Below are 27,058 nucleotides of genomic sequence, written 5' to 3'. Positions count from 1 at the left end.
CTGTGACATATCCTATTGCTAATAAATTTGGGTATGTTACCCATAGGCTCCCACTGGAAAATAAAAAAGTATATCGCTTGGTATTATATATGTTTTTTTTGTATACTATGTTAATCTAGAAAGGTATAGTAGGGGCTTTACACAAACCTCCAGAGATTTACATTAAACTATATAGTGAAAATAGCATAACTCATCTAGACTTCAGTAGAGAGGCCAATGGACATGCATGGCCTCCCATCCTAAATGTAAATTAGATAGGGGGTTTGGATCTCTGAGGTGGGACCTGGGCCTCCACCAGTCTGAAAGGGGTACTCCAGTGGAAATCCAATTTTTTTATAATTTTTTTTTTTTTTAATCAGCCGGTGACAGAAAGTTAAACAGATTTGTAAATTACTTCTATTAAAAAATCGTAATCTTTCCATTACTTATCAGCTGCTGTATACTACAGAGGAAGTTGTGTAGCTCTTTCCAGTCTGACCACAGTGCTCTCTGCTGACACTCTTTTTATTATAAAAATGCAAAACTTATCCAATATAACAAAAAAAATAAATAAATAAATAAATAAAACAGCTTAACCAGCTATAATATAAATAAAAAACAAAACCCTGCCTTAACGGCCAGCCCAGCTTTACAAAGCAAAAAGAAAGCAACAAAAACACGCTGACACACATACTGAAAATGAACATAAAAACAGCACAACTTGGCTTATCAAAATATAAACATACAATTAGCTGTAACTCAAACCATCCATACCCGGGGGAAGAAAAAAAAAAAAAAACAGCACAACTTGGCTTATCACAACATAAAATTAGCACTACCCGGCTGTAACTCAAAACCATCCATACTTGGGAAACAAAACAAAGGAACAAAAAAAATAAATAAAAATATATAAACAAAAAACACATATCAACACAACAACTGGTCCGACTGCCTTAACTATAATATGAGACAATATAAAACAATATAGATACAAAACCATATAAATAAAATATAGTATATAAACATAAATATATGCACTCTATTTACAGAAACCTACAAAATCAACAAAAAACCCTAGGAAAATCCCTACACTAGAACTGTGCCCTCACCCACACCACCCCTCCTGCACATGGGTCAGAGTCCATACCGTTCCTCTACAATTTACAAAGTCCTGTCCTTAACTGACCCATGTCAGTCCCCAAAAACACAAAAACACACCACCACCCACAAATACATATCAGCTTAAAACAAAACAAAAAGCTAGCGTGTGCATGCATTAGCCCTCCACCAGGAAGAAGGATGACAGACTTGATACACCTAAATCATTTTAAACTAACTCCCCCTACAATTTTCCTAACTCCCCCTACAATTCTCCCTAATTCTATCCCGCCATTAAAACTGACCCTACTCTCACCCTATCTCTATCCCTAACCAAAATAAAGGTACTCTACCCAAAAGAACTAGTACCTAGGGCACATCAAAAGAAAGACTGCCATACTCCAAAGACCTGATCTTCCCAAGGTCACCGGTGATATTCCTACAGACCTCCACCTCGGAGAGGATTTTCTGTTGGGTCGACACTAAACACCGTGCATTCCATGTGTAGTACCTAACCACTAAGCTAACTAAGAATAAAGTGCCCCGGTCTTGGCCACCCAAGTTCCTAAATGCCCCATAAGCCCACTTCGGGTAGGTAAGGCCGGCAAGTTGACTCCAGCCGATGGAAGTGTCCGCCCGGTTGTAGACCCCTATATTAAAGGGAAAATGAAGCAGGAAGTGGTCCATGCTTTCCAGCGTGTCCCCACACTCTTCTCGAGGACATCCCCGGTCATCAGAGTTCCTGTACTTCAGGTTGTCCCTTACATATAGCTTCCCCTGAAAGCAGCACTAGGCCAAGTCACAAAACTTCTGGGGGATCCTTTTCATGTTTAAAAGGTACAACCCCACCCTCAGATCCCAACCTGGGCAGTCCCTGAGCGCCAGAGGCTTCTGGAAGTGGGTCAACAGAACTCGTTTGTCAAGGAACTGCCTTGACTGGGTCTTGATCTCCCATACTCCCAGACCCCACCGACGTATCGCCTTCAGAGTCGGGGTAGCATAAGCTGGAAGATATCCATGAGGTGTACGGAGGTCCTTCACTCGCCCTCCTCTCTCCCATTCCTGGAAGAAAGGCCGAAACCATTCCCTGCAGGAGTGTACCCACGGAGGAGTCCTCTCTTTCCAGAGGTTTGCAATGTTAGCTTTCAAGAAGGTGTTCGTAAAGAACACCACCTGGTTTACCATAGGTAAACCCCCTTGTCTCCTCGTGCGGCACGTAACCTCCCTTTTGACTAGGTTCATCCTGTTCCTCCATAACATCTGGAAAAACATGCTGTAGATCCTAATGTAGTAGGCCTCTGGCAAGATACATACGCTGCCCAGATAAATAAACAAGGGGAGCAGGTACGATTTGATCAGGTGCACCCTCTCCCTGAGGGTCAAAGACCAACCCTTCCACTAGTCCACCTTCTTAGTGGAATCCTGGAGCTTACCATCCCAGTTTTTGGTGGAATAATCATCCTGGCCGAATGTGATGCCTAAGACTTTTGCTGATTCTTGGGGCCCTGGAAGGGTGTCCAGAGACTCTCACACATATCCCAGTTGATCTTAGACCCGGATGCCTCCGAATAGCGTTCCACCTCCGACATCACCACATCAACTCTCTCTCTCTCTCTCTCTCTCTCTCTCTCTCTCTCTCTCTCTCTCTCTCTCTCTCTCTCTCTCTCTCTCTCTCTCTCTCTCTCTCTCTCTCTCTCTCCCTCTCTCCCTCTCTCCCTCTCTCCCTCTCCCTCTCTCCCTCTCTCTCCCTCTCTCTCCCTCTCTCTCCCTCTCTCTCCCTCTCTCTCCCTCTCTCTCCCTCTCTCTCCCTCTCTCTCCCTCTCTCTCCCTCCTCACCCTCCTAAGGAAGGGATCGATCGCGAACACATATAACAGCGGGCTCAAAGGACAACCCTGACGGACTCCGGACCCCACTCCAAAAGAGTGGCCAGACCACCCGTTCACCAGTGGGAAACTCTCTGCCCCTGCATACAAGATCTTAAGCCAATTAACAAAAGTACTCGGTAAGCCATATCTCAGGAGGACGGACCAGAGGTACTCGTGGTTCACCCGATCAAATGCTTTGGCCTGATCCAAGGACAGCAAGTACCCCTTCCAGAAACCTGCACTACTCTGCTCCACTGCCTCCCTGACACTAAGGACAGCACTTAAGGTGCTTCGGCCTGGAACAGTGCAGTGCTGGGCCTCCGAAAGGAGCCGGGGTGCAAACTTCACCAACCGATTAAACAGTATCTTAGCCAGAAGCTTCCTGTCCGTATTGAGAAGAGCTATGGGCCTCCAATTCTCAATACGGCTGGGATCTTTACTCTTTGAGAGAAGAATCAGGACGGACCTCCTCATTTACTTCGACAGAGTGTCCGAGGAGAGACACTCATTGAATACCTCAGTCAAGAGGGGAGCTAAAGACTCCTTAAAGGTCCTGTACCACTCAGATGTTAAGCCATCCGGACCTGGCGACTTCTTGGGGGAAAGCCCGTTGATCGCCAGTTTCACTTCCTCTTCCCTGATCTCTTCTGCCAAAACGCCAAGCGAGGGGTCTACCCCTGGCTCAGGAATGGTTTCAACCAGGAAAACCGACATCTTGTCTCGATCTAGATCCTTCCTCCCCAAGAGGTGCGAGTAGAAGGATCTGACGACCTCCAAGATCCCTGATTTGGACCGATTCAGAGACCCTGTATTATCAATCAGTCCTGAAATGAATTTACTACTCACTGACATCTTACAGTTTCTGTAAGGGTCGGGCAAGCGGTACTTCCCGAAATCCCTCTCAAAAACCAAAGATGCATGCCTATCGTACTGACATCTCATCAGCAAGGATTTCACTCTCGGCTACCTCCAGTCAAAACAAGAAGCTCAAGTTTCCTCCTCAGACCCTGATACAAGCGATACCTGTTCAGGGACCTGAGGCTCGAGAGCTGGCGGAAGAACCCCACAGCTCGTTTCTTGAATATCTCCCACCAATCTGACTTACTACTACACAGGCCCAGTAAAGGTACCTGACTCTGAAGAAAATCCTCAAAGGACTGTCTTATCTCCTATTCCTCCAGGAGGGACGAATTCAGCTTCCAATAACCTTTTCCCATCCGGGGGGTCTCTGAAACATTCAGGGAAAACAAAATCATACAGTGATCGGAGAACTCCACCTCAACCACAGACACTGCGGAAGAGACGGCTTCCTCCTTTAAATAAAACCTGTCTATCCTAGACCTGCTACTACCTTGATGATAGGTGAAACCCATGTGGCACGAGGGGCTCCGGATGTGGGCGTCCTCTAGGCGAGCTTCTCTAGCTATGCTAATCAGCCCCACACGATTGCAAGTCAGCGGACCATTGGAGCCTCTCCTATCTTGGGACCTCGTGACATTATTGAAGTACCCTCCAAAGATTACCTGCCGACTCGTAAAAAGAAAGGGCTTATTCCTAATAAAGAGATCTTTACGGCCCCACTTAGTTTGCGGGGCGTAGATGTTAATAAGCCGGAGCTCTTGTCCCTTCATGAAGACATCTAAGATCAGCCACCTCCCCATTTCTAATTCAATAACCCGTCGGCATTCAACAGGAGCAGTAAAAAGAACCGCCACCCCACTATATGGCTCAGCCGCAAGAGACCAGTGGGAGGGACCGCGCCTCCACTCTCTTCTGGCTTTTACCAGAGAGGCTAGATCTGACAACCTGGTCTCCTGTAAAAAGAAAATGTCGGCTTCAACACGGCCGAGAAAATAAAAGGCTGCAAATCTAGCCGTATCAGACTTTATGCTGGAACAGTTAATAGATGCCAGCGTCAATGGGGTGAGTGCCGCCATACAGGGTGATTAAATTAGACGGCCACACCCTTTACTTTCTCTTTCCCTTCTTTTTTGCCCCCTCATTCCCCGAAGAAGACGAGAGGGCAGAACCACTCTTGGATCTTTTTTTACACTCCGATTGATCCATATGGTCCCCGTCTCTGTCCGGCTCTGGTCTAGCCCTGCCCTCTGAGGAAGTTGCCTCAACAGGACAGGGCCCAGTTCCACCCAGAGGCTCCTTCTCCCTAGGCACCTCGTCCTAACCTTCCCCCTCCAAGGAGGGGGAGGAGATGGTATCGAGGACAAGGTATCGGTTTGACAGGTCAATCAGAGGGGTGGCAGTCAGGCTTCTGTTTTGGACCTGGCACATAGTACCAGGAACTTCAGAGGGCTCTGACCTCTTCTTTCTCCCTTTCCTTTTGCCCTTATCTTTCTTTTTGGGCCTCACCCCACTTTTCTCATCCACACTTTCATAGTGGGAGGAATCGGAAGGGTCGGCCATATTGCCTTTCTCTCTGTGAAGTCTCCTGATGTCCTCATCCAGCACGTTCTCCTCCAGGGCTTCAGCGGTTACAGGGCCAGCTTCAGGAGCAGGGGCCGGAGCTACCCCCGCCACCTGGGCACTCACCAGCTCCCTACTCCTTCTACGATTTTCCTCCCACCTTAGTTTGGCAGGGCCCTATTTCCTCCTCACTAGCCCTGTTGCGCCCCCATCCCTGCCCGTACTCTCCCCAGCCGTGGCAACTTTGCAGCTCTCCTCAGCTGGAGCGGCCGCTGCACGGGCGAAGGCGCTAGGACAATGGCTAAAAGGGTGCCCGAGGACACCACACAGGTGGCACCGGATCTGCCTACAGGATGCGGCCAGATGACCCACCCCAGCACACAAAAAACAGACCTGCATAGTACAGGCTGCGCTAAAGTGGGTGGGGCTGCCACACCTGTGACAGACCTTAGGTTGCCCCTGGTAGAAGACCTGGATCCTATCGCGTCCAAGGAAGGCGGCTGACAGAATGTGGGCAACCGTACTCCCTGAACGCTTGAGTTTGACGGAAAACGTCCAGGCCCCAGACCAGATCCCGTGCTCATCCAAGTTTTTCTTGGGCATGTCCGTCACATCCCCATACCGTCCGAGCCAGGTCATGATGTCGTAACAAGAAAGTGACTCGTTACGGGTCAAAACGGTTCTGACGGGAAATCGCCTTGACGGCAAAATCCCGCCAGCCGGGCTCCTTCTTTGCCACTTCGTTGTTTGACCAGAAGAGTTCGAGACCCTCCGGCCGAACCGTAGGGGTGAATCAGGGCAAAGATGTCACTTGCCCTGAATTCCATCTGAAGGAGGAGCTCAACCACTTTAGAGCGAGGTGGGCACGCATCCTCGCCCCTCGAAATCAGATGGACCACATTCCTATGGTTACTGTTCTGCCCGGTTGTCAGGAGGGACTAAACCACCTCCCCATTCTGCTCTCGGAAAGCCCCTAAACCATGCCTCTCTATCCAGAAAGACAGGTCGACCTCACCCCTTACCTCTACCTGGATCGACCTGTCGCCCCTGCGTAGAGCCTCTAGGAGGCGCTGTTGCAAGTGGCCTCCAGAGCCGGACAGAGACGAAACCGCCCTGAACCCCCGGCAGTGACATAGGCATAGTTCCTAGGAGCAGTCACATCCACAACACTACTGCACTCAGCACTCTCACATCCTCCACTCATTTCCTGCCTAACAGATTCTGGGCTGGCTGGGACTTGTAGTATAGCTGGTTTAATAATGTTCTTTGCTGGCTTAGCTGCTGCTGGGGTTGACGCTAACGGCTCCTCTTCCATGGGCGATGTCCCTTCTGGAGTCTGAAGCTGCCCCCCCAAGTGCACCCTAGCTCCGCCCACACTCTCTGACACGCAGGGAATCCCCACCGTGCCAGCTGTGCCCGTCCACACGGGCTCTACAGCGGACTCTGATGCCCGGACACCCCCCCCCCCCCTCACAGAGGAGTGCCCCGCAGCGCCCACAGAACATATAGTACTTGGAGGACCGCCCCCTCGAGCACCTGGACCCACCATTCTCTGCCAACGGCGCCCAGACACTCCCCCCCCCTCACAGGGGAGTGCCCCGCAGCTCCGGTAATGCCCACAGCACTCGGGGAACCGCCCCCCGAGCACGCGGCGGCATAGCTTGCCTCGCCACTTCCCACCATGAGCCCATCCTGCCACTCCCTACCGGCAGGATGGGTGGGCTTCACATCTATTGCGCCTACAGCCTTTTCAGACGCCATGCTGTACCCCCCTTGCTGGCCCCGGTCCACGTCAGGAACGGGGTCTGGCAATTTGGGGGGCCCAGCAGCCTGAACCAACTTGACAGCTGGCCCAGACTGCTTGAATGGATGAAACACAAAAGATACAGTTTCCTGAACTTCCTGCTTCTTCCTTTTCTTCACTACATCATCCTTGCCAAGATCTTCACCAAAGGCAAAATCCTCAAAGCGGGTAGGTGACTCCTGCTGCACAATAGCTCTCAGCAAACCTCCACTAGCTGGGTCCTCTTCACAGCTATCCTCCATCTCCCCATCACTGGAAGGTAACGCCACCTGAAAGGGCTCAGGGTAGCTATCTTGGGGGGGGGGTCACATGCACTAGGGGCAGCATCTCCCTCACTCGCCACAACTTCACCTGACTCTCCATCACCTTCCGCCTCTCCATCTTCCTCCTCACTGCTGTCCTCATGACTGTCTGCACATGCATGCATGCCTTTAAAGCTTTCATTGTTAGAAAGTTTTTCTTTAAAGAACCCTGCATCCTCAGCAATGTTCCTTCTGGCCTCACATTAAATTGAGTGGACAAACATATTCCATTAAGTACTACCTAACTTGTAATAGTTCTTATGTGGTTTACGTGCTTTGGTGCCCATGTGGCCTCCTATATGTGGGGGAGACCACGTGGGACCTGAATACACGTTTATACCAACATAGGTACACAATACGTTAAAAAAAAGTTAGATTTGCCGGTATCGAGTCATTTTGCGACTTTTGGACACACAAAGAAGGAGTTAAAATTTGTTATAGTCGATCATGTCCCTCCACTCAAACGAGGTGGGGATAGACAAGCTGTTTTAAAAAGATTAGAGTTGAAATGGATTTTTAAACTTGGCTCATTGAAACCAGGGCGCCTGAATGTGGAGTTTAAGACCCCCCACAGAGTGGTTACCCAATAACCCTCCAATATATGTAATTCGGGATATTGAAGTTTGGTAATGCTATATCTTTTTGTGTTATCACTATACATGATGAAGTTATACTAATCTGCCCTTCTTTTGTTTTTTTAGGTGGATTTGGGGAAGCTTTGAACAGTCATCTGATGATTTGTATATTTGCATAATAATTATTATAAGAAATAAAATATTTTGTGTATACTACTGTCTATGTGTTCATGAGTTGTTTGCATGTCCAACTAACGTAACGAAGGGGATGAGGCCTCGTAAGAAGATTTTTTATTTTTTTGTTTTTTTATTTATTATTTTTTTGCTCTCTACATATATTTGTTTGTGTTTTTTTTGCACTATTTTTTTATCTTTTTGTTTTGACTTTTTATTTTATTTCTATTTATTATTTTTATTATATTTTTTTTATATTTAAAAAAAAAAAAAATTTTTATCAAAAAAAGTTTCTCCACTACTCAGTAGTTGATGGTCCCTTTATGTCCCTGGGAGTGAGTCTCTGAATGTGACTGATGGACCGAGAGGGTCCTAGGGCTGCCAGTGATATATGTTGCTGCATACATGTCCCCTCGCACTTACGTGCTGGGGGTACATGACTGCGTGCACACTATGCGGCACTTGACTCCGTTTCCCGGGGTAAGGTGACGCATTGATTATGCTGGCAGCCTGTAAAAGAGCAAGTGATCTCTATGAATGGGGGACTGGGATGCTTCCTCACCACTGTGCATATCCCAAACAGGGACAAATTAGATTGAAAATTACTAATTTTTTTCATTTCATTTTACTAGTACATCTATATGTATTAAGGAGGCTTCATTGCCTTTTTCAAGATGGCGCTGTCGAACTCATGGGGATGTGCGCATGCGTGCTGTAACGCTGCGCCCGTCTCCGTGGGAACCACAATGCCTGTAACCGATTGGTTGAGTTGCGTAGACATGGACAAGCACTCATTGAACAGGTGACGCAGGCGCAGTCTGCATTACCCCACGCTTGTTACTGTAATGGCGCTGAGTATGTGGTCATCCGGTGAGTGTTTATTCCCCCCACCTTTTTAATCTTTATTATTTCCTACACATGGGTATTAGTGTTGAGCGGCATAGGCCATATTCGAATTCGCGAATATTCGCGAATATATGGATGAATATTCGTCATATATTCGCGAATATTCGAATATTCGTTATATTCTCGTTTTATTTTCGCATATGCGAAAAGTCGCATATGCGAAAATCATCCTATGTGAATATTAGCATATTCAAAAGTATCATACGGGAAAATTCGCATATGCGAAAACTTGCATATGCTACATTTTCGCATATGCGAATTTTCGCACGCCAGTCTCACACAGTAGTATTAGAGCCTTCTTTACACCACACAAGCTGGAAGCAGAGAGGGGTGATCACTGTGATGTGTACTTTGAAAAAACAAAAACAAAAAAAAAATTACGAATATATAGCGCTATATTCGCGAAATTCGCGAATTCGCGAATATGCGATATTCGCGAATAATATTCGAATTGCGAATATTCGTGAGCAACACTAATGGGTATCACTTGACTAAATTAAATGCGATTAAGCATTTATCTTAATATCTTTTGCACTGTATGATGTGTGTGTTTTAACAATTATGTATACAATTTTGATATATTGTGTTATTAATTTTTTGTGATTGAATATTTTATATGCACTCTGGTTATGCACTATTATGCACTTTATTCACTAATTGCTGTTTATTCTATTTGGTATCTGGTGTGATTGATACCCTTATATAAACGTGGTTAACACTATGGATATACTGCTTGAGAAAGGTCAGGTTGAGCTGACTGAAACGTCGCTGCTGTATTGACACCTATTATGGAATAAAATCTACACTTTTTTGGAATTGGTGCTGTGGACAAGATCTCTTTTTACTATCTATCTATCTATCTATCTATCTATCTCATATCTATCTATCTCATATCTATCTATCTATCTATCTCTCTCATATCTATCTCTCTATCTCATATCCATCTATCTATCTCATATCTATCTATCTATCTCATATCCATCTATCTATCTATCTATCTATCTATCTATCTCTCTCATATCTATCTATCTATCTCATATCCATCTATCTATCTCATATCTATCTATCTCTCTATCTCATATCCATCTATCTATCTCATATCTATCTATCTATCTCATATCCATCTATCTATCTATCTATCTATCTATCTCTCTCATATCTATCTATCTATCTCATATCCATCTATCTATCTCATATCTATCTATCTATCTATCTCATATCCATCTATCTATCTCATATCTATCTATCTCTATCTCATATCCATCTATCTATCTCATATCTATCTATCTCATATCTATCTATCTATCTATCTATCTATCTCATATCCATCTATCTATCTCATATCTATCTATCTCTCTATCTATCTCTCTATCTATCTATCTATCTATCTATTTATTTATGTAATATCTAATATCTAACAAACAGAAGGTATAATTTATGCCAGTTCCTCCCTTCTTTTTTGAGTAGCAGAACACACGGATCGCCCTACAGGAGCCATGGATTCTCCACGTCGCTTCATTTCTTATTTCACCACTTTATATATAAATTTTTTGGATCATGTTTACTTCTAAGTTTGTTTATAGGACATTTATGTTGGGTTCTACGCTTGAGTGTTATTCATAGGATCCGGGCCCCTTTATACTGTTTATTGGCTTCACTCATTGACTATTTAGGTGCTAATGTTTCTCATGGTGTGCGATAACAACGTCTGGGTTATGTGATATATTTGCACAGTGTATTCATATATTTACTATTATGGAATTTTGTTCTAAACTATTGTTTTTTATTCCTCATTTGCATTTGTGAGTACCACTTTGTTATTTGCTATCCATGGTGGGATAGTCACCATATTGGGTTGTTGTAGGGTTATTTTTTTCCTCCACCCAGTGATATATATATATATATATATATATATATATATATATATATATATATATATATATATATATGTGTGTGTAAATTAATGTATTTAAAGTTCTCTGTGCAGTGTTTAATAAAGTTTGTTTTTCTAATCGGATAGTATTTGAGTTGCCATGATTCTATATATGCCAGCTTTTATATAGTTTCTGTTTTAAATCATAGTAAATGTTACAGCCCATGGGAATCTCCTTCCCGCTAAGCCCTGCTCACGTTTTAACAGTGACAAGCACAGTGCCACATAATACACAGTGCCACTTGTGATACAGTGCTGTGAAATGGGTGAGTGCTGCAAGGTTTTCTATTCTAGAGAGACACATAGATAGTGTGAGACACTGACAGGAATGGGGGTTGGGGATCGCTATATTTATTGAAGGTAACTTTCTATTGCAGCTACCAGGTTTTAGGAAGTGCATATGTTATCCAGGGAAAGGTGGGTGATATATAAGAAATCCAGGAAATAGTTAAATCCCTCGCAGACTATAGCTGCTAGGAACTGGCAAGTCCTATTTTGGGTCCTAGATTTTTATGGAATGAAGGCAGATTGGTAGTGGGACTTTTCATGCCCTTCCTGGGCAACTCCTGGTTTTCAGCATGGCCTAGATCAGCCCAGGTGCTGAAGACAGCTTGTCAATTGGCTTTAAAAATAGGTGTTACTCAGTCTGTAGGCTTTAAGGAACCTGACCCTCTGATTTAGCCACCTGTATAGACAAGGCTGTTTTTTATTTTATTTTACCTGTATACAAGACTGTATTTTTTATTGTTGGCAAATAAAAACAGAACATGTCCTGTTTAAATGGTACTTCCATGTCTTTGACTCTTATCTGCCTGGCTCTACACCTACGGGGTCATCATCAACTAAAAAAAAAATCTAGGTGATTCATTCCCTTATGGAAAACTGAGCTACTGTTTTTCAGACATTACATGGTGACAAACACTAAATAATGATATAGCTGCTTTTGCTTTAAAGATGGATCCACGAAACACTGGTAGTGCTATTCTGCAGAACTAGCAGGTGGGACTTAAAAACATGAACTACCTAGCTATATACCTGGCTACCTGACTACCTACCTACATGGCTACCTAACTAACTACATACTTGGCTACCTAATTAGCTACCTACATACCTGGCTACCTAATATCCTAGCTACCTACCTATATGCATGGCTTCCTAACTCTCTAACTACATACCTAGCTACCTACATATTTGGCTACCTAACTACCTAGCTACCTACCTACATACCTGGCTAATTAACATTTCATCATTCCAAAAAAGTCTTTCTATCTATGGGTCTCCTCTAAATAGCATAACATTACAGGTAACTAGTTTAGGGGCAGAACATTGATCCGGGTGTTTATTCTGTTGCCATATTTGGTTTTGGGAAGGAATTTTCCCCCAGTATAGGGCAATTGGCATCAGCCTTCTTCTAGATCAACACAGTAGGGACACAAAAGGGATATATATATATATATATATATATATATATATATATATATATATGTTGATCTATTTGGACTTTTGGACTATCTGGTCTTTTTTTCAACATTATAAACTATGTAACTATGTACCTGTGGTGTCCTAGAGCAGGATATCTTCGCTGCCTGAGCTCTGTTCGGATGGTTGTCCCCTAAGGTACCTGCCTCTGACCAATATTATGTATTGCAGTATTTCTTACTGTGCCTTTAACTGCTATGTAAAAGTTAACTGTTATCTACTCTAAAGAGTTGGTGAGTAACCACATGCCTCCCTGTAGCAAATCAGGAGAAGTCAGTCTTGCCTCTACCCGAGTCTCTTGGGACAGGGAGGAGACCATAATTGTCAGTCAGGCCAGAGTCCCACCTGCTGTCTACAGTTCCACATATGTCCAGTGAGGAACTGTATTACTGTGTCCTGCCCTCATACCTTCAATGAGGGTAGGACCCAAGCTGCACTAACAAGATCCAGAGCTAGATGGACTGCTTAATGGCAGATTCAGCTAGCAAGGTGAAACCACTCCCCAAGCGGCGCTTTAGGAACAAGAGCAAGTCTGACAGGCCCTATAGCAACTGGGTAAAGGCATGGGCAATCCTCCGGGCCGTACCTATCCATGTGACAGATTAGTGTCTGGGGCCCCTCTGCTAGATGCAGGGCTTCCATCAGGAATTTTGGGGCCCCTTACACAGCTAAAGGCCCCCCCCCCCCCCCCCCGCATGGTTACCTGCCCCGACTCCACCCATAGGCCCCTGACTCTGCCCTATACCTCCCCTACGACCCACTCCCAATTTCTTTTTATTTCTTTTTAATACTACAAAGACAGTAAAAATAAATAATTTTTTGACCAAAGAATATAAAGCCTGCCACCACGACAAGGTAGACTCTTTTGAGCAGGACCCTACACTAACACTAACTACTCTACCTTTTCTAATCTGCTCTAGCAATCTTCCCCCGGCACATTTAAGAAAAAACACCTTAAAAGCAAAAGGATTACTCTTTCAAATCAGATTCTACACTACCTTTTTTCATATGTCCCCTAAAACATCATCTCTGCCATAGAGTTGCATTGAGGGGGCGTGTCAGCCGCCGCTTCGTGCGGTGGTCAACACGCCCCTTCCCGCATGCTGCCGGGGCCCCGTACAGGAGATTGCGGTGGGCCCCAGCGGTCCTTAATGTACCCCATAGAAATACATGGAGGGGTGTGCAGGCAGCGGATTCATGCAGGGTAAAGACATCAGCTTCCGGGAAACTCCCAGGGCCCTGTGCGATTTATAACTTGGACCCCCCCCAGCGATCTATAACTTATCCCCTATCCTTGGATGTTTCACCAGACTACTCCTTTAACAGAGGGGACTACCCAAACTATATGGAAGCAGCAACTATGAACAGAGAGGCCTACCCAAACTCCATATAGTTGCCCCCATAGTTGCGGTAGGCCCGGGACCCTCTCAGAGAGGCCTACAACTATATGAGCGGAAAACTGTTAGCAAAGAGGGGCCTACAACAACTACATGGGCCGGGGCACAACTTGCCACTATATCGTTGTTGTACACCCCTTTTTGCTGCTAATTGTTGCCCCCATATCAATTATTCCTCATATCTTTTCCCCAGGCAGCAGGCCCCAGCTCGCCTGCCTGCCACCGGTGCTAGGAAGTGCTGCTCCGCCTCCGGCCCCCCCAGCCCCAAATCACATTATATATTTTTTTTCTTTACATTCATGGCTCTAGTGCAGTAGTGCTCATTTCCCACCGTTGCCACCACTCACCTTAGCACTAGCCAGCCAGCGGAGCAGAGCTGCAGCGCACCTGACTTGCTCAGTCAGCAGCTGGCAGCAGAGAGACTTTCCTCTGCTCAGTCACAGCGCTACAGTGCGGCGGCGGCTGTATGAATGTACAGCAGCTGTGCACGAGTAAGTAGTACCTCGTGCCAGCCACTGCAAATTTAAAGAGACAGCCGGCCCCAGAGGTTCCAGGAAGCAGCATTGACCGCGGCAGCACACACAGTGACAGGCCGTAACTGTAAGTAATCAGTCAAGAGTGGCGGTGGGCCCACTCACTGACTGACAAGCAAAAAAAAAAAGGTCCAGGGACGGCCGTGTCCCCCTGAAGCTCCAGGCCCCATACAGGTATATGGGTTGTACCCCCCTGATGGCGGCTCTGGCTGGATGCCCTCAAGCCAGTTGTGTTGCAACTAAACTAAATGTAGGTGAGGGAGAGGGACCTTTTAAGTTTCCATGGACTGCCCCCAATGAAGACCTCAGTGGAATGCACCACAAATGGGACACTGTTAGCTAAGTACCCAGTCAAGTGTCTAAGCCAAGTCAGTAAACAGTCTTTAGTCAGCCTAAGTCCAGGCAATAGAGTCAGTTCTGTCAAGTCTGTCCTACTGTGACTGTAGCTCCTCACCAAGTCCACCACAACTGTACCCAAATTACAGCAGCCATGTCTCTGGCATTGTTGTCTATGTATTTTGTGCCTGCAACTTGTTTAGCAAACTTTAAAAGTAGTTATCCGGATACTCTCCTTTTGAAGATTTATTTTCCCGGGGATTGGATACGGACGACAACTTCATTTGGAATTGTGGTAAATGAAATTGTCAGCAGAACTACTACAACCAACATCCCCAACATCACCACATGTTTATACCTTACTCCTGGCATCATGAGCTGACTACAAGCCAGCCGAGTATCCTTAGTACACTAATCTTCATTACTCCAACCTACCAATATAAATCTATTTCATTTCTATCTACATACTCTATCTATTTGATATCTATCTATCTCATATCTATCTATCCACCTATCTATTCATTTATCTATAAGAAATCGCAGCACACCCAGGTAGCATAAGGTGCAAAAGAATTGAGCTTTATTTGCCCATGTTATACAGCGTTTCAATGGTATCACACCATCTTTGTCAAGCCATGTATTCATTTATCTATCTATCTCATATCTATCTATCTATCTATCTATCTATCTCATATCTATCTATCTCATATCTATCTATCTATCTATCTATCTATCTCATATCTATCTCCTATCTATTTATTTATCTATCTATCTATCTTATATCTATCTTATATCTATCTATCTCATATCTAGCTCATATCTGTCTATCTCATATCTATCTATCTCATATCTATCTATCTCATATCTATCTATCTATCTCATATCTATCTTATATCTATCTATCTATCTATCTCATATCTAGCTCATATCTGTCTATCTCATATCTATCTATCTCATATCTATCTACATATCTATCTATCTATTCATTCATCTATCCAAAAGGTAGGCAGCACTACCAAAGTAATTGAGAAGTCGCATTTGATATGGGTCAATAAAACCCCACTTTTTGCACTTTCATTTACAGGTGTGCTGCTGAAGTTCTTTGTTATATTCATTCATCTATCCATCTCATATCTATCTATCTATCTATCTAAAAAAAAGTTGATGAATCTGCAGCACACTTAAAGGGGTTCTCCGGTGCTTACACATCTTATCCCCTATCCAAAGGATAGGGGATAAGATGCCTGATCGCAGGAGTCCCACCGCTGGGGACCCCCGTGATCTTGCAAGCGGCACCCCGTTTGTAATTAGTCCCCGGAGCAATTGCGCCCCCTCCCATAGGCTTGCATTGAGGGGCGGAGCGTGACGCCACACGGGGGCGGAGGCGTGACGTCACATGCCGCCAGCCTTGTCGTCGTCGGTGGAGTGAACACGCTCCGGGGACTAATTACAAACGGGGTGCCGCGTGCATGATCCCGGGGGTCCGCAGCGGCGGGACTCCCGTGATCAGGCATCTTATCCCCTATCCTTTGGATAGGGGATAAGATGTGTAAGCACCGGTGAACCCTTTTAATTCAATAAAAAGTGAGATTTATTCCATTTTCCAAAAAAGTGTCGCAGCAACGTTTCTGCCAGCTCACCTGGCCTTTCTCAAGCTCAGTACAAACTGTGTTTCACAACATATATATAAGGATACCAATTAGGTACCAAGAAGTGCAATTAGTGAAATAATAATATATAAACAATGTACAAAACAAAGATCAAAAACATACCAAGTGTACCACAACATTACAATGTATATTACAATGTGCATATTATACAGTCCTATATACGACAAATTCATGTGTACATATTCTGGTGTATATACAGTGAAATCACCATAATGAGGCTGTGATTGTACTATCAATCACACCCCCGTGCCCAATAAAAACAAAGATCTTACAGTGCTATATCGGATGCTACACTCACCCACTCCATGTGTCCCGGCGTTTGTAAACATAAGAGGGGCGCATGCACGCCAACCAAAACTATGCAGAAGCGTGCAAAGTGAAAGAGCTTGCGCACGACAAAATCCCAATGCGCATGCGCAGCTGGACTGAAGAGTCCGTCGCGTCATGCGTATCGGGTATGTCAGCGCTACATGCGAAAACTAAATGCGCACGCGCAGCCATTGCGTAATATGTGGCTGTCAAACTGAGGAACTTGATATGTGCGCGGTCTTGGTGGTAGCTATGACAACCCAGGAAACCTTCCTAAGACATGCGCAGAAAAGAAAAAATAGAGGAGAAGCCATCTTTAGTGTGGGTTTTAACCCACACTTGTATGGACCATATATTAGATGATATAAGAGAAATGAAAAAAAGAAAAAGATAACAAGATGAAAAAATACTAAAAATAATAAAGCCAAAAATAAACAATAAATAAAAAAAGAAGAAAAATGGAAAAAAATATTAAATTAATACATAAAAAAATATATAATAATATAAAATAAATGTATATATAGGCTCTTAGGATCCAAGTTCTTAGACCACTTGTAATGAACTTTGAATAGGGAGGTACAAATTCTGAGACCGTGACCTGGCCAGTCAGTGTCCGTTCTCAGTTGCTGCCCCATAATCCATGCCCCCAGCAAATAGATGGGAGCAATGCCCATAGTGCAGACTTACTCCCCCCCTACTTAATTTGAACCTCATGGTTCCAGTTTTAGTGGCAATTGGAATCTAACCCTCTGCTCGAGGGAGGGTACACTATTATGCACCCATACTGAATAAATATAATTAATAAAAATAATGAAAATAAAAGTAAAAAATGAAAAAAATATATGAAAAAAATAACAAATTAAAAAAAATTAAAAAAATTAAAGATGAAAAAAAGTAATTCCTTTTACTACTTTAGATATAAAGAAAGAAGAAAAGAAATGGTGCAAACTGTACACCAGCACAAGGCACAATCCTAGAGGTTCCCTATAGCAACCGCCACCCTGAAAAAAATGAAATACAGAAAATATATACATAATAAATCAATTTATTGAGGACACAAGAAAAATATTTCAAGGTTCGGTGAGTGTAGTTCCATCCGTAATTCCACTGAAAAAGAAAAGAGAAAGAACAAACGTTAATTACATATCAAAACCTATATAATACAAAGGTTTGTACTGAAATACACTGAAATGAATGTTCATTTTCCTGGGGTCCTAGTCGAGGAATCTACCTCCCCATCACTCTAGTCAATACTTTGAATTCAACATTGAGTCCCCTGGGTTTCAGGGAACCCAACGTGTGGATCCATTTTAATGCACGTCTCTTTAACATTCCCTGTCTATCTCCTCCCCGTTTCAGGGGTGGGACATGATCTATAATCATGTATCTTAAGTCACCTTTACTATGTCCTTTTTCGGCAAAATGTTTAGAGACCGGCAAATCAAATTTTTTCTTACGAATGGAGTAGCGATGTTGATTAAGTCTAGTTCTCATTTGCCATGTGGTCTTCCCGACATAGAGGAGACCACATGGGCACCAGAGAACATAGACAACATTGGAAGAAGTACAAGTCAGATAAAATCTAATTTGATACTGTATCTGTGTGTCTGGATGTATAAACATGTTCCCTTTGACCATGTACTTGCAATTTATGCAAGACCTGCAAGGATAGCTGCCCTTCTGTTGTACCATCAAATATTTCTGTGTTGGTCCAGTCTTGTCAGAGACATCAGCTCTGACAAGTTTATCGTTTAGACTGTCTGCCCTCCTAAAGGAAAGTAAAGGTGGAGTCCTGAATTCAGGGATGTTAATACCAGTGTTTATGGATAATTTTCCCAATGTCTGGGGATAGGTCATTATACGTGCTCACAAAGGCCACATGTGGACTTTGTTTATCTTTAGATGTCTCCTGTCCAATGTCCCCTGTCTTTGTCCCAATACGTTCTCTTTGTCTTTCTAAGAGGTCCCTAGGTTATCCCGTTGCCTGAAATTGCATGTCATTTTGTCAAGTGCTCGATCCAGTTTGTCCTGGGTGTCAGTGATCCTCCCTTAGGTCTCAGATGGCAGCCGTCATACCTTAGTAAGGTGTTTTTATCTGTCTCCCTTGTATATAGATCTGTAGTTAGTCGTCCATTGTTGATGGTCACCATGATGTCCAAAAAACTAATGGATTGTGTGGAGTGGGTTAGGGTAAATTTGATGTCCAGAACCCTGCTATTCAAATGCTACTGAAAAGACAATAACTCTATTATTGTACCAATCCATATTAAAAAGACATCATCTATGTATCTCCACCACTCTAGTATACTGCCAGAGTGGGGAGATACATAGACATAACGATTTTCAAAATTCGCCATAAAAATATTGGCGTTTGTTGGCGCCGCGTTACTTCCCATTGCGGTCCCCCGTTTTTGCATATACAATTGGTTGTTGAAGAGGAAATTGTTGTTTTCCAATACCAGTCTGAGTAGTCTTACTACAAAGTCAATTTTTTAAGCAGAGAAATGTGCTTGTTTCAGCAGTAAACTATCTATCTATCTATCGATCTATCTCATATCTATCTTTCTATATATCACTGTAGGAAAACGGCACCTCCTTAGAGCTTATTTAGTCCATAAATGGTGCACGCAAAGTCCGGACCTGGGTCAAGGGTCCTTGTACTGAACAGAAAAAAGGAATATCCACAGCACACTATTCCAAAATGTGAAAATTTATTCCATCAAAAACGAGTGTGCAAAATCAATGTTTCGACAAGCTCACCTGGCCCTTCTCAAGCTCAGTACAAATGGTGCACATTACACTGTATGTAAGGGCACCAATCTGGTGCCAATAGTGTCATTAATAAATCAATCTAGTGTTAACATCATGTACAAAACACATCAAAAACACATACAGTGCATCAATATCACATCATATACATAGAGCGCATGTGTGGTGCTTATTAATTTATGTACAATTCTTACATATACATTAATAAGATGATGATTGCTAATACATCACATCCGTTTATAGTAAAAAACAAAACATGCAGTAGAAATGGGAACGCTCACTCACCGGGACAACACGTGTCCATTAGCTATGACTATGTCATATCATAGTGTGCTGTGGACATTCCTTTATTCTATCTATCTACCTCATATCTATCTTTCCATCTATATATACCAAGAAGAGCAGCACAACCTGTTTCACTGGGTGCATGCTGTAAGGGAGCCCAGGTTAATGGTTCCACTCACAATAGAAATCCAGAAAACAGCAGCAAACAAATTTGTGAAAAAATGTGGAGATTAATTCCCTTTATTCCAGTGCAAAAAAAACAGAGCAACGATTCCGCAGCCTCATGCCACCTTTCTCAAGCTCTCAAGCTTCAGAAAGGCGCTGTGAGGCTGCGGAAACGTTGCTCTGTTTTTTTTTTGCACTGGAATAATGGAATAAATCTCCAAATTTTTTCACAATTTGTGTGCTGCTGTTTTCTGGATTTCTATCTATCTAAAAAATCCTAATAAGCAGCACTACTGCCCAAAAGACCAAAGTATAAGGTGCACGCCGTCATCGGGTTCCCGGTCACGGAATCCAACAAACATCCAAGGGAAAAGACCGCAGCACACATGTAGATTCCAAAAAAGTGCAAATGTTTATTGAGTCCACACAAACATACTTGAGAAAGGAGTCGAGAGGATTCAGAAACGTTGCACCTTATGTTGTGAGGACACAATAAACCTTTGCACTTTTTTGGAATCTACATGTGTGCTGCGGTCTTTTCCCTTGGATATCTATTTATCTATCTAGCCAACGAATAGGCGACAGCACTCCCATAAGGTGTAAATAAGCGGTCTTTATTCACATAGACATGGTGGCGACGTTTCGGCTGGCTCACCCAGCCATTATCGAGCCTCGAGGCTCGATAATAGCTGGGTGAGCCAGCCGAAACGTCGCCACCATGTCTATGTGAATAAAGACTGCTTATTTACACCTTATGGGAGTGCTGTCGCCTATTCGTTGGCTACCAATGGAGATCTGTGACCTGGATCTGCTGTGACTGTGTGCACCCCACCATTCTTGTGAAGATTTACAGGAGTGCTGCTCTCTTTGGATTTTATCTATCTATCTATCTTTCTATCTATCTCTCTATCCCATATCTATCTATCTCATATCTATGTCCAGAGAAATGGGCAGCACTGGAGATAGAGGGTTGGTGCAAGCTGGAGTAACCTGGTCAGGGTCCGATACATCAACAGTGAAATCAGCAGCACTCAAGGATGTGGGACGTAATGTGGCTTTTATTCACCAAAACATCTGAGACGCGACGTTTCAGCCGTCTTCCACGGCCTATCTATCTATCTCATATCTATCTATATATATATATATCATATCTATCTATCTCATATGTATCTCATATCTATCTATATCATATCTATCTCGTATCTATGTCATATCTATCTATCTCACATCTATCTATCTATCTATTTATCTCTGTCTGTTGTCTACACAACTTAAATCTGGCCCCTATCCATCACTCCCCGCAAGACTAACCACATAAATGACCCATTCTTAATACAACTTTTACCAATCTGTTCACTGAGGAACCAATCTGTGGCTTCAGAACTTATACATAGTCATAACAGGTCTTATTTCACTGCCCTGAATGACCAGAAGTCTGATCGGCAAATCTAAAAACCTTCTTCAGTCCTTCCTTTGTAACAAATACTTTAAATAGCCCGATGAATGGCAAGGTGAAACTCCAACACAAAATGTTCACTAGTAGCCAGGCCTTCTTACCAAACACGACGAAGAAGGTAGAGTAACGAGTTGACTTATTTTTGGTGCAGTTTTGCTGCTTTTAATAAAAAGCATCCATGTGGAGTACATGTGGTTTTCTGGGGTGCACATGAGCCAACACTGGAGCTTGGGTCGGGCAAGACTTCAGCCTATTGAACACCTCATCACTCGTAGGTGTCTCTGTAACGGCCCATTAATGGGGTTTTCCCATGAAGCAAAGTTGGAAAAAACAGTTGTGTATCACATACATATATGTAAAAGAGGACAGATGTGCTGGTCGCTACTTTTTCTGACAGATCTTGTGATAAGTGTCTTAATATCCAGAATGGGGTGCTGAAGAGATCACATTTTTGGGGAGTCTAGAATGTGTAATAAACTAAGGATACAAAAGGAGAGAGGGAGACCAGGGTACAAGTAGATATGCGGCAGCAATACTCAGAAAGTACAAAACAGTGCAGGAAGTCAGTACTTTGCCAAATGTACCACAGTGACTTCCTATCTACATCTGTCTATCCTCCCACCTCCTTGCCGTGAGCTCACTATTGGGGACTAGCACTGAGATAACCTGCAGAGCCCGACACTCCACGAGAGAGAAAAACTAACTTAGTCTGAACTAGATAAGACAGTAACCAAAGAAGAAGGGAAACTATTAGAAGACTACAAGAAAGGCGTCCTGAGGAACATACAAGTCTGGGCTACTCTCTTCTCTTGAGGGCATCCTACATTGAATTTATTCTTATCTCCACACCCGCCAACTGGAGTTCACCTCCTGCTACTGCAGCACATCTCACCATGGGGACTCGCCCGATTCTACTTGTACTTTGTACCATCATACTGGTTAACCAAGGTAGGTTCTACAGAATCGGCATGATGGGAGAGGTGATCACAGTAAAGTATGTCACTCATTTTAGTCGGGTACAGATGTTGCAGACCTATGGTTGTTATTCAACACAACTCTTTGTGGGTATAGCAGGGTATAGCAAATCAACAGTTTTCTTGTCAGACTCATCGCATCGATCAGTGAGACGGTTGTGCCTATAGTTTTTCCCAGTGAGTATCTGGACATTGATAATAAACCAGCATCACAAGGGTTAAGAAGAGATTCGGTTATATTAGTTAATGATGTGTGATGTGTGATGTGTAATTAGAAATTATCTTGTTCGTGACTCCCTGGTTTTGTGGTGGCATGGGGGTGCAAGATATACATGTCAAATCGTGATGCCAGGGCACCGTTAACCTCCACGGTCCAAGGTGGAGACAGCTTCTCCTGGGCCAGGCACGGGGCAATAAACACACCGACGTCTGTTTATGTATAACAGTCTTTTACTGAGGAAGGAGCAGATGGTATAATACTTGTAAGACAGAGCAGAGTAGAAGAGATGCAGTGTAAACCACCCATTTGAATTGACTTTCTATTGGATATGACAGACTTGAGACTTGGAGATATCCCACACTAGCTAGGCTTCTGCTACTGTACGGGGAGCACTTGCAGAATGGCGGGGTTGATTTGATGAGAGATTTTCTTTAGGCTTCCCTCGAAATCACCTCACAATTCTTCCACCTCCTTTCCACACTGCAGCTCACATGGAGCTCTGCACACAACTCTCAGCTGAACTCTGAACTGGAGCTCAACTCTAAACTAAACTGGGGCACCTCCTCCCCCCTACACTATATACAGAGCAATTTGGGGGTTCCCTTTGGGTAACAGGGTCACCTGGTTACTCTGCATCTCCTTTCTTAAGGGTACAGTACACATATAATACCATGCTACAGTGAATTTTAATATCACAGTAAACAATAAAGAGTCCAACACAAGTGCAACAGGCATATCCGAGGCAGTCCGCAGCCTTTGGTGCTGGGACACCACAGTTGTCCTGATGTTTTTGCGGAATTCGGGATGTTGGACCCTACCTTACCCCCCAATACCGCCCAATATAGAATTCTATGGATAGTCTTTATTTCCAGTAAAGCCGTTGTCACATTTCTATAAAACACAATGGGGGAAATTGATTCACAACTTGTTTCCTTTGATTTGCCAACATCAAACCACAAACTTCCATTCACTCAATACACACATTCACTCATACAACCAACATCACATTTTGTAATAAATCGACTAAATGCAACCAAAGCAAATGACACGTTTAACCCTAACAATCTGGACATCTCTACTTGTAAACCTATGGAGAAGTTATTTTATTAGACTCTCCCATCTTTACTTAATCATTGTTCTTTCCCATGAGGCAGGTATTATCTTCTTAAAGGTGTAGTTTCACAAGTGTTTTCCACGCAGTGTGCCTCCAGCTGTTGCAAAACTACAACTCTCAGTATGCCCGGACAGCCTTTGGCTGTCCGGGCATGCTAGGAGTTGTAGTTTTGCAACAGCTGGAGACACACTATGCCTTTAAAGAAAATCGTTGCTATTTAGATACCGTCAAGTGCAAAGTCTTAAAGGGGTATTCAGGGGGAAAAAAAAATGTTTTAATCAACTGACTCAAGCTAGTTAAACAGATTTGTATATTACTTCTATTAAAAAATCTTAATCCTTCCAATAATTATCAGCTGCTGAAGTTGAGTTGTTGTTTTCTGTCTGGCAACAGTGCTCTCTACTGACATCTCTGCTTGTCTCGGGAACTGCACAGAGTAGAAAGGGTTTGCTATGGGATTTGCTTCTACTCTGGACTGTTCCCGAGACAGGTGTCATTAGAGAGCACTTAGACAGAAAAGAACAACTCAACTTCAGCAGCTCATAAGTACTGAAAGGATTAAGATTTTTTAATAGCAGTAATTTACAAATCTGTTTAACTTTCTGGAGCCAGTTGATCAGTGGAGGCTGCAGTGTTGTTTGACCTTCTGGAAGTTTATCCCATCTGTACACAGCAGGGATGGGCCCATATAGAATCGAAAGGGGGCTTGAGCCCCTGCCCTTTAATGCACCTGCCCTATAATGCCCTTACTGATTGGGACCTCCGTGGGGGTGATACAGGTCCCATTCAGCTGACATGACTGCCGGAGGTCCCTCACCTCAGGAATTGTGTTGTGTTAACATATGTAAGGTTTTTACAAACATTTTTTAATTAGAAGTGCCATTTTTTACTACTTGAGCCCCCTGCTCCCCCAAATGTCTGTGCACATCCCTGGCACACATGATCTTTGGAGCTCAGCCAGAATGACCATTGGGTTCTGGGTCATCTCTCTTACCATCATGATTACTTAGGTTGGTGGGATGGCAGCTCTAGGAAGAGTCCTAGTTGTTACAAACTTCTACCATGTTACAATTATGGAGGCCACTGTGCTCTTGGGTATTTTCAGTGCAGCAGAAATGTTTTTGTCCCCAGTTTGGCAGAGCGGAATCCAAGCAGAAGCACAGAAATTCCTTCGTGTGAACATAACCTTAAAGGGGTACTCCACCCCTAGACATCCCCTATCCAAAGGAGCGACAGGACCCCTGCAATCTTTGTGCTGCACCGGCCTTTGTTTAAAGCGTTGGTTTCAGCACTGGAGGCTGGTTATGTCACAGTTACGCCCCCTCAATGCAAGTCACGCCCCCTCCCATACACTTGCATTGAGGGGGAATGGTCGGGACAACACGAGTGGGGCGTGACGTCACCAGCCTTCGCCCCGCATTGCCAGTCATCCGGCACAGAGCGAAGTTCGCTCCGTGCACTGGATGTCTGAGGGGCCAGCAACTGTTTAGAATGCTGGGTGCTGCACTGAGATCGGGGGGGGGGGGACACAGTGGTGGAACCCCTGTGATCAGACATCTTATCCCCTATCCTTTAGATAGGGGATAAGATGTCTGTGGGCGGGGTACTCCTCTTTGAATAGCTGGGGCGACAACATTGTGGCACCATATGTGGATGGTGGCCCTCCTTATCTAGCACTGCTAGTTGTAACACCCAGAGTTGGACCACCTAGATTTTTGGTTGGCTAAATAATGTTCACAATTTGTTTTTTACTACATACAGTACTTGTTTCATGGTTATTGAAGGGCTCTACACCCAAGCTCTGTAGGAGGGAGTAAGTTTCTCATTATATCTGTGACCTGTTCTTTCCAGTTTTTGAAAAGGGCCACATCATTTTTATCAAAAGACATTTCTTGTATGACTCTATAAAACGTACATTAGAAATACCCGCCTAAAATATACAATGTATAACAGTTTCCGGCATAGAACATCACGAGCAGGATGTGGCAACAAACTGCGGTCTAGGACATCTCACGTGTGGACCAGACAGAATTCCTCTTTTTGTTCTCGCCATCGTTGAACAGGGAAAATAGGCTTCTACATTCATATTCATTAGATTTATCAAAACCCCAGCAATAAACACACCGACACCTGTTTATGTATAACTGGAAGGAGCAGATGGTACAATACTTGTAGGACAGAGCAGAGTAGAAGGGATGCAGTGTAACCCACCCACTTGAATTGACTCTCTATTGGATATGACAGACTTGAGACTTGGAGATATCCCACGCTGGCTAGGGTTCTGCTAAGGTCCAATTTCACTGACACCGCCAGGGTGTGAACTCACCAACTGTATGGGAGACACTTGCAGAATGGTGGGGTTGATTTGATGAGAGATTTTCATTAGGCTTCCCTCACATCAAATCACCTCACAATTCTTCCACCTCCTTTCCACACTGCAGCTCACATGGAGCTCTGCACACACCTCTCAGCTCTAAGCTGAACTCTGAACTGGAGCTCAACTCTGAACTAAACTGGGACACCTCCTCCCCCCTACAGAGCAATTTGGGGGTTCCCCTTTGGGTAACAGGGTCACCTGGTTACTCTGCATCTCCCTGTCTTAAGGGTACAGTACACATATAATACCATGCTACAGTGAATCGCAATATCACAGTAAACAATAAAGAGTCCAACACAAGTGCAACAGGCATATCCGAGGCGGTCCACAGCCTTTGGTGCTGGGACACCACAGTTGTACTGATGTTTTTGCAGAATTCGGGATGTTGTACCCTACCTTACCCCCCAATACAGCCCAATATAGAATTCTATGGATAGTCTTTATTCCCAGTAAAGCCGTTGTCACATTTCTATAAAACACAATGGGGGAAATTGATTCACAACTTGTTTCCTTTGATTTGCCAACATCAAACCACAAACTTCCGTTCACTCAATACACACATTCACTCATACAACCAACATCACATTGTGAAAGAAATCAACAAAAGGGCAAATGACATGTTTAACCCTAACAATCTGGACATCTCCACTTGTCTTTTTATCAGAAGACATTTCTTGTAGGACTCTATATAATGTTCTGTTAGAAATACCCGCCTAAAATATACAATGTATAACAGTTTCCGGCATAGAACATCCCGAGCAGGATGTGGCAACAAACTGCGGTCTACGACATCTCACGTGTGGACAGGACAGAGTTCCTCTTTTTGTTCTCGCCATCGTTGAACAGGGAAAATGTTCAGATGAAACGTTGCTGAGTTGCCCATAGCAACTAATCAGATCGCTTCTTTCATTTTTCA

At 43.8% G+C, this 27,058-nt stretch overlaps 1 protein-coding gene and 1 long non-coding RNA gene across 3 annotated transcripts in view; one reads left to right on the top strand and one right to left on the bottom strand.

Moving 5' to 3' along the window:
• Nucleotides 1–9,057: 9,057 nt before the first annotated feature.
• The window catches only part of LOC130367795 (intercellular adhesion molecule 5-like), a 62,049-nt gene continuing 44,048 nt past the window's right edge, over nt 9,058–27,058 (top strand). The window contains exon 1 of one of the 2 annotated variants that reach the window (XM_056570586.1): nt 9,058–9,089. In XM_056570586.1, coding sequence (XP_056426561.1) covers nt 9,065–9,089 — 25 coding nt within the window. In that variant the 5' untranslated portion in view covers nt 9,058–9,064. Of the gene's footprint in view, nt 9,090–21,570; nt 22,406–27,058 lie in introns of those variants that run through there. The other variant, XM_056570585.1, reaches the window with a different exon arrangement.
• On the bottom strand, nt 17,829–27,008 carry LOC130367798 (uncharacterized). Its single transcript, XR_008892178.1, has 3 exons — nt 26,940–27,008; nt 18,859–19,010; nt 17,829–17,889 (listed from the first exon to the last, which is right to left on the bottom strand). It is a non-coding gene; the product is annotated as an uncharacterized LOC130367798 (long non-coding RNA).

Source organism: Hyla sarda, chromosome 4 (genome assembly GCF_029499605.1).
Source record: "Hyla sarda isolate aHylSar1 chromosome 4, aHylSar1.hap1, whole genome shotgun sequence".
NCBI lineage: Eukaryota > Metazoa > Chordata > Amphibia > Anura > Hylidae > Hyla > Hyla sarda.
This window is presented reverse-complemented; position numbering and strand designations above follow the sequence as displayed.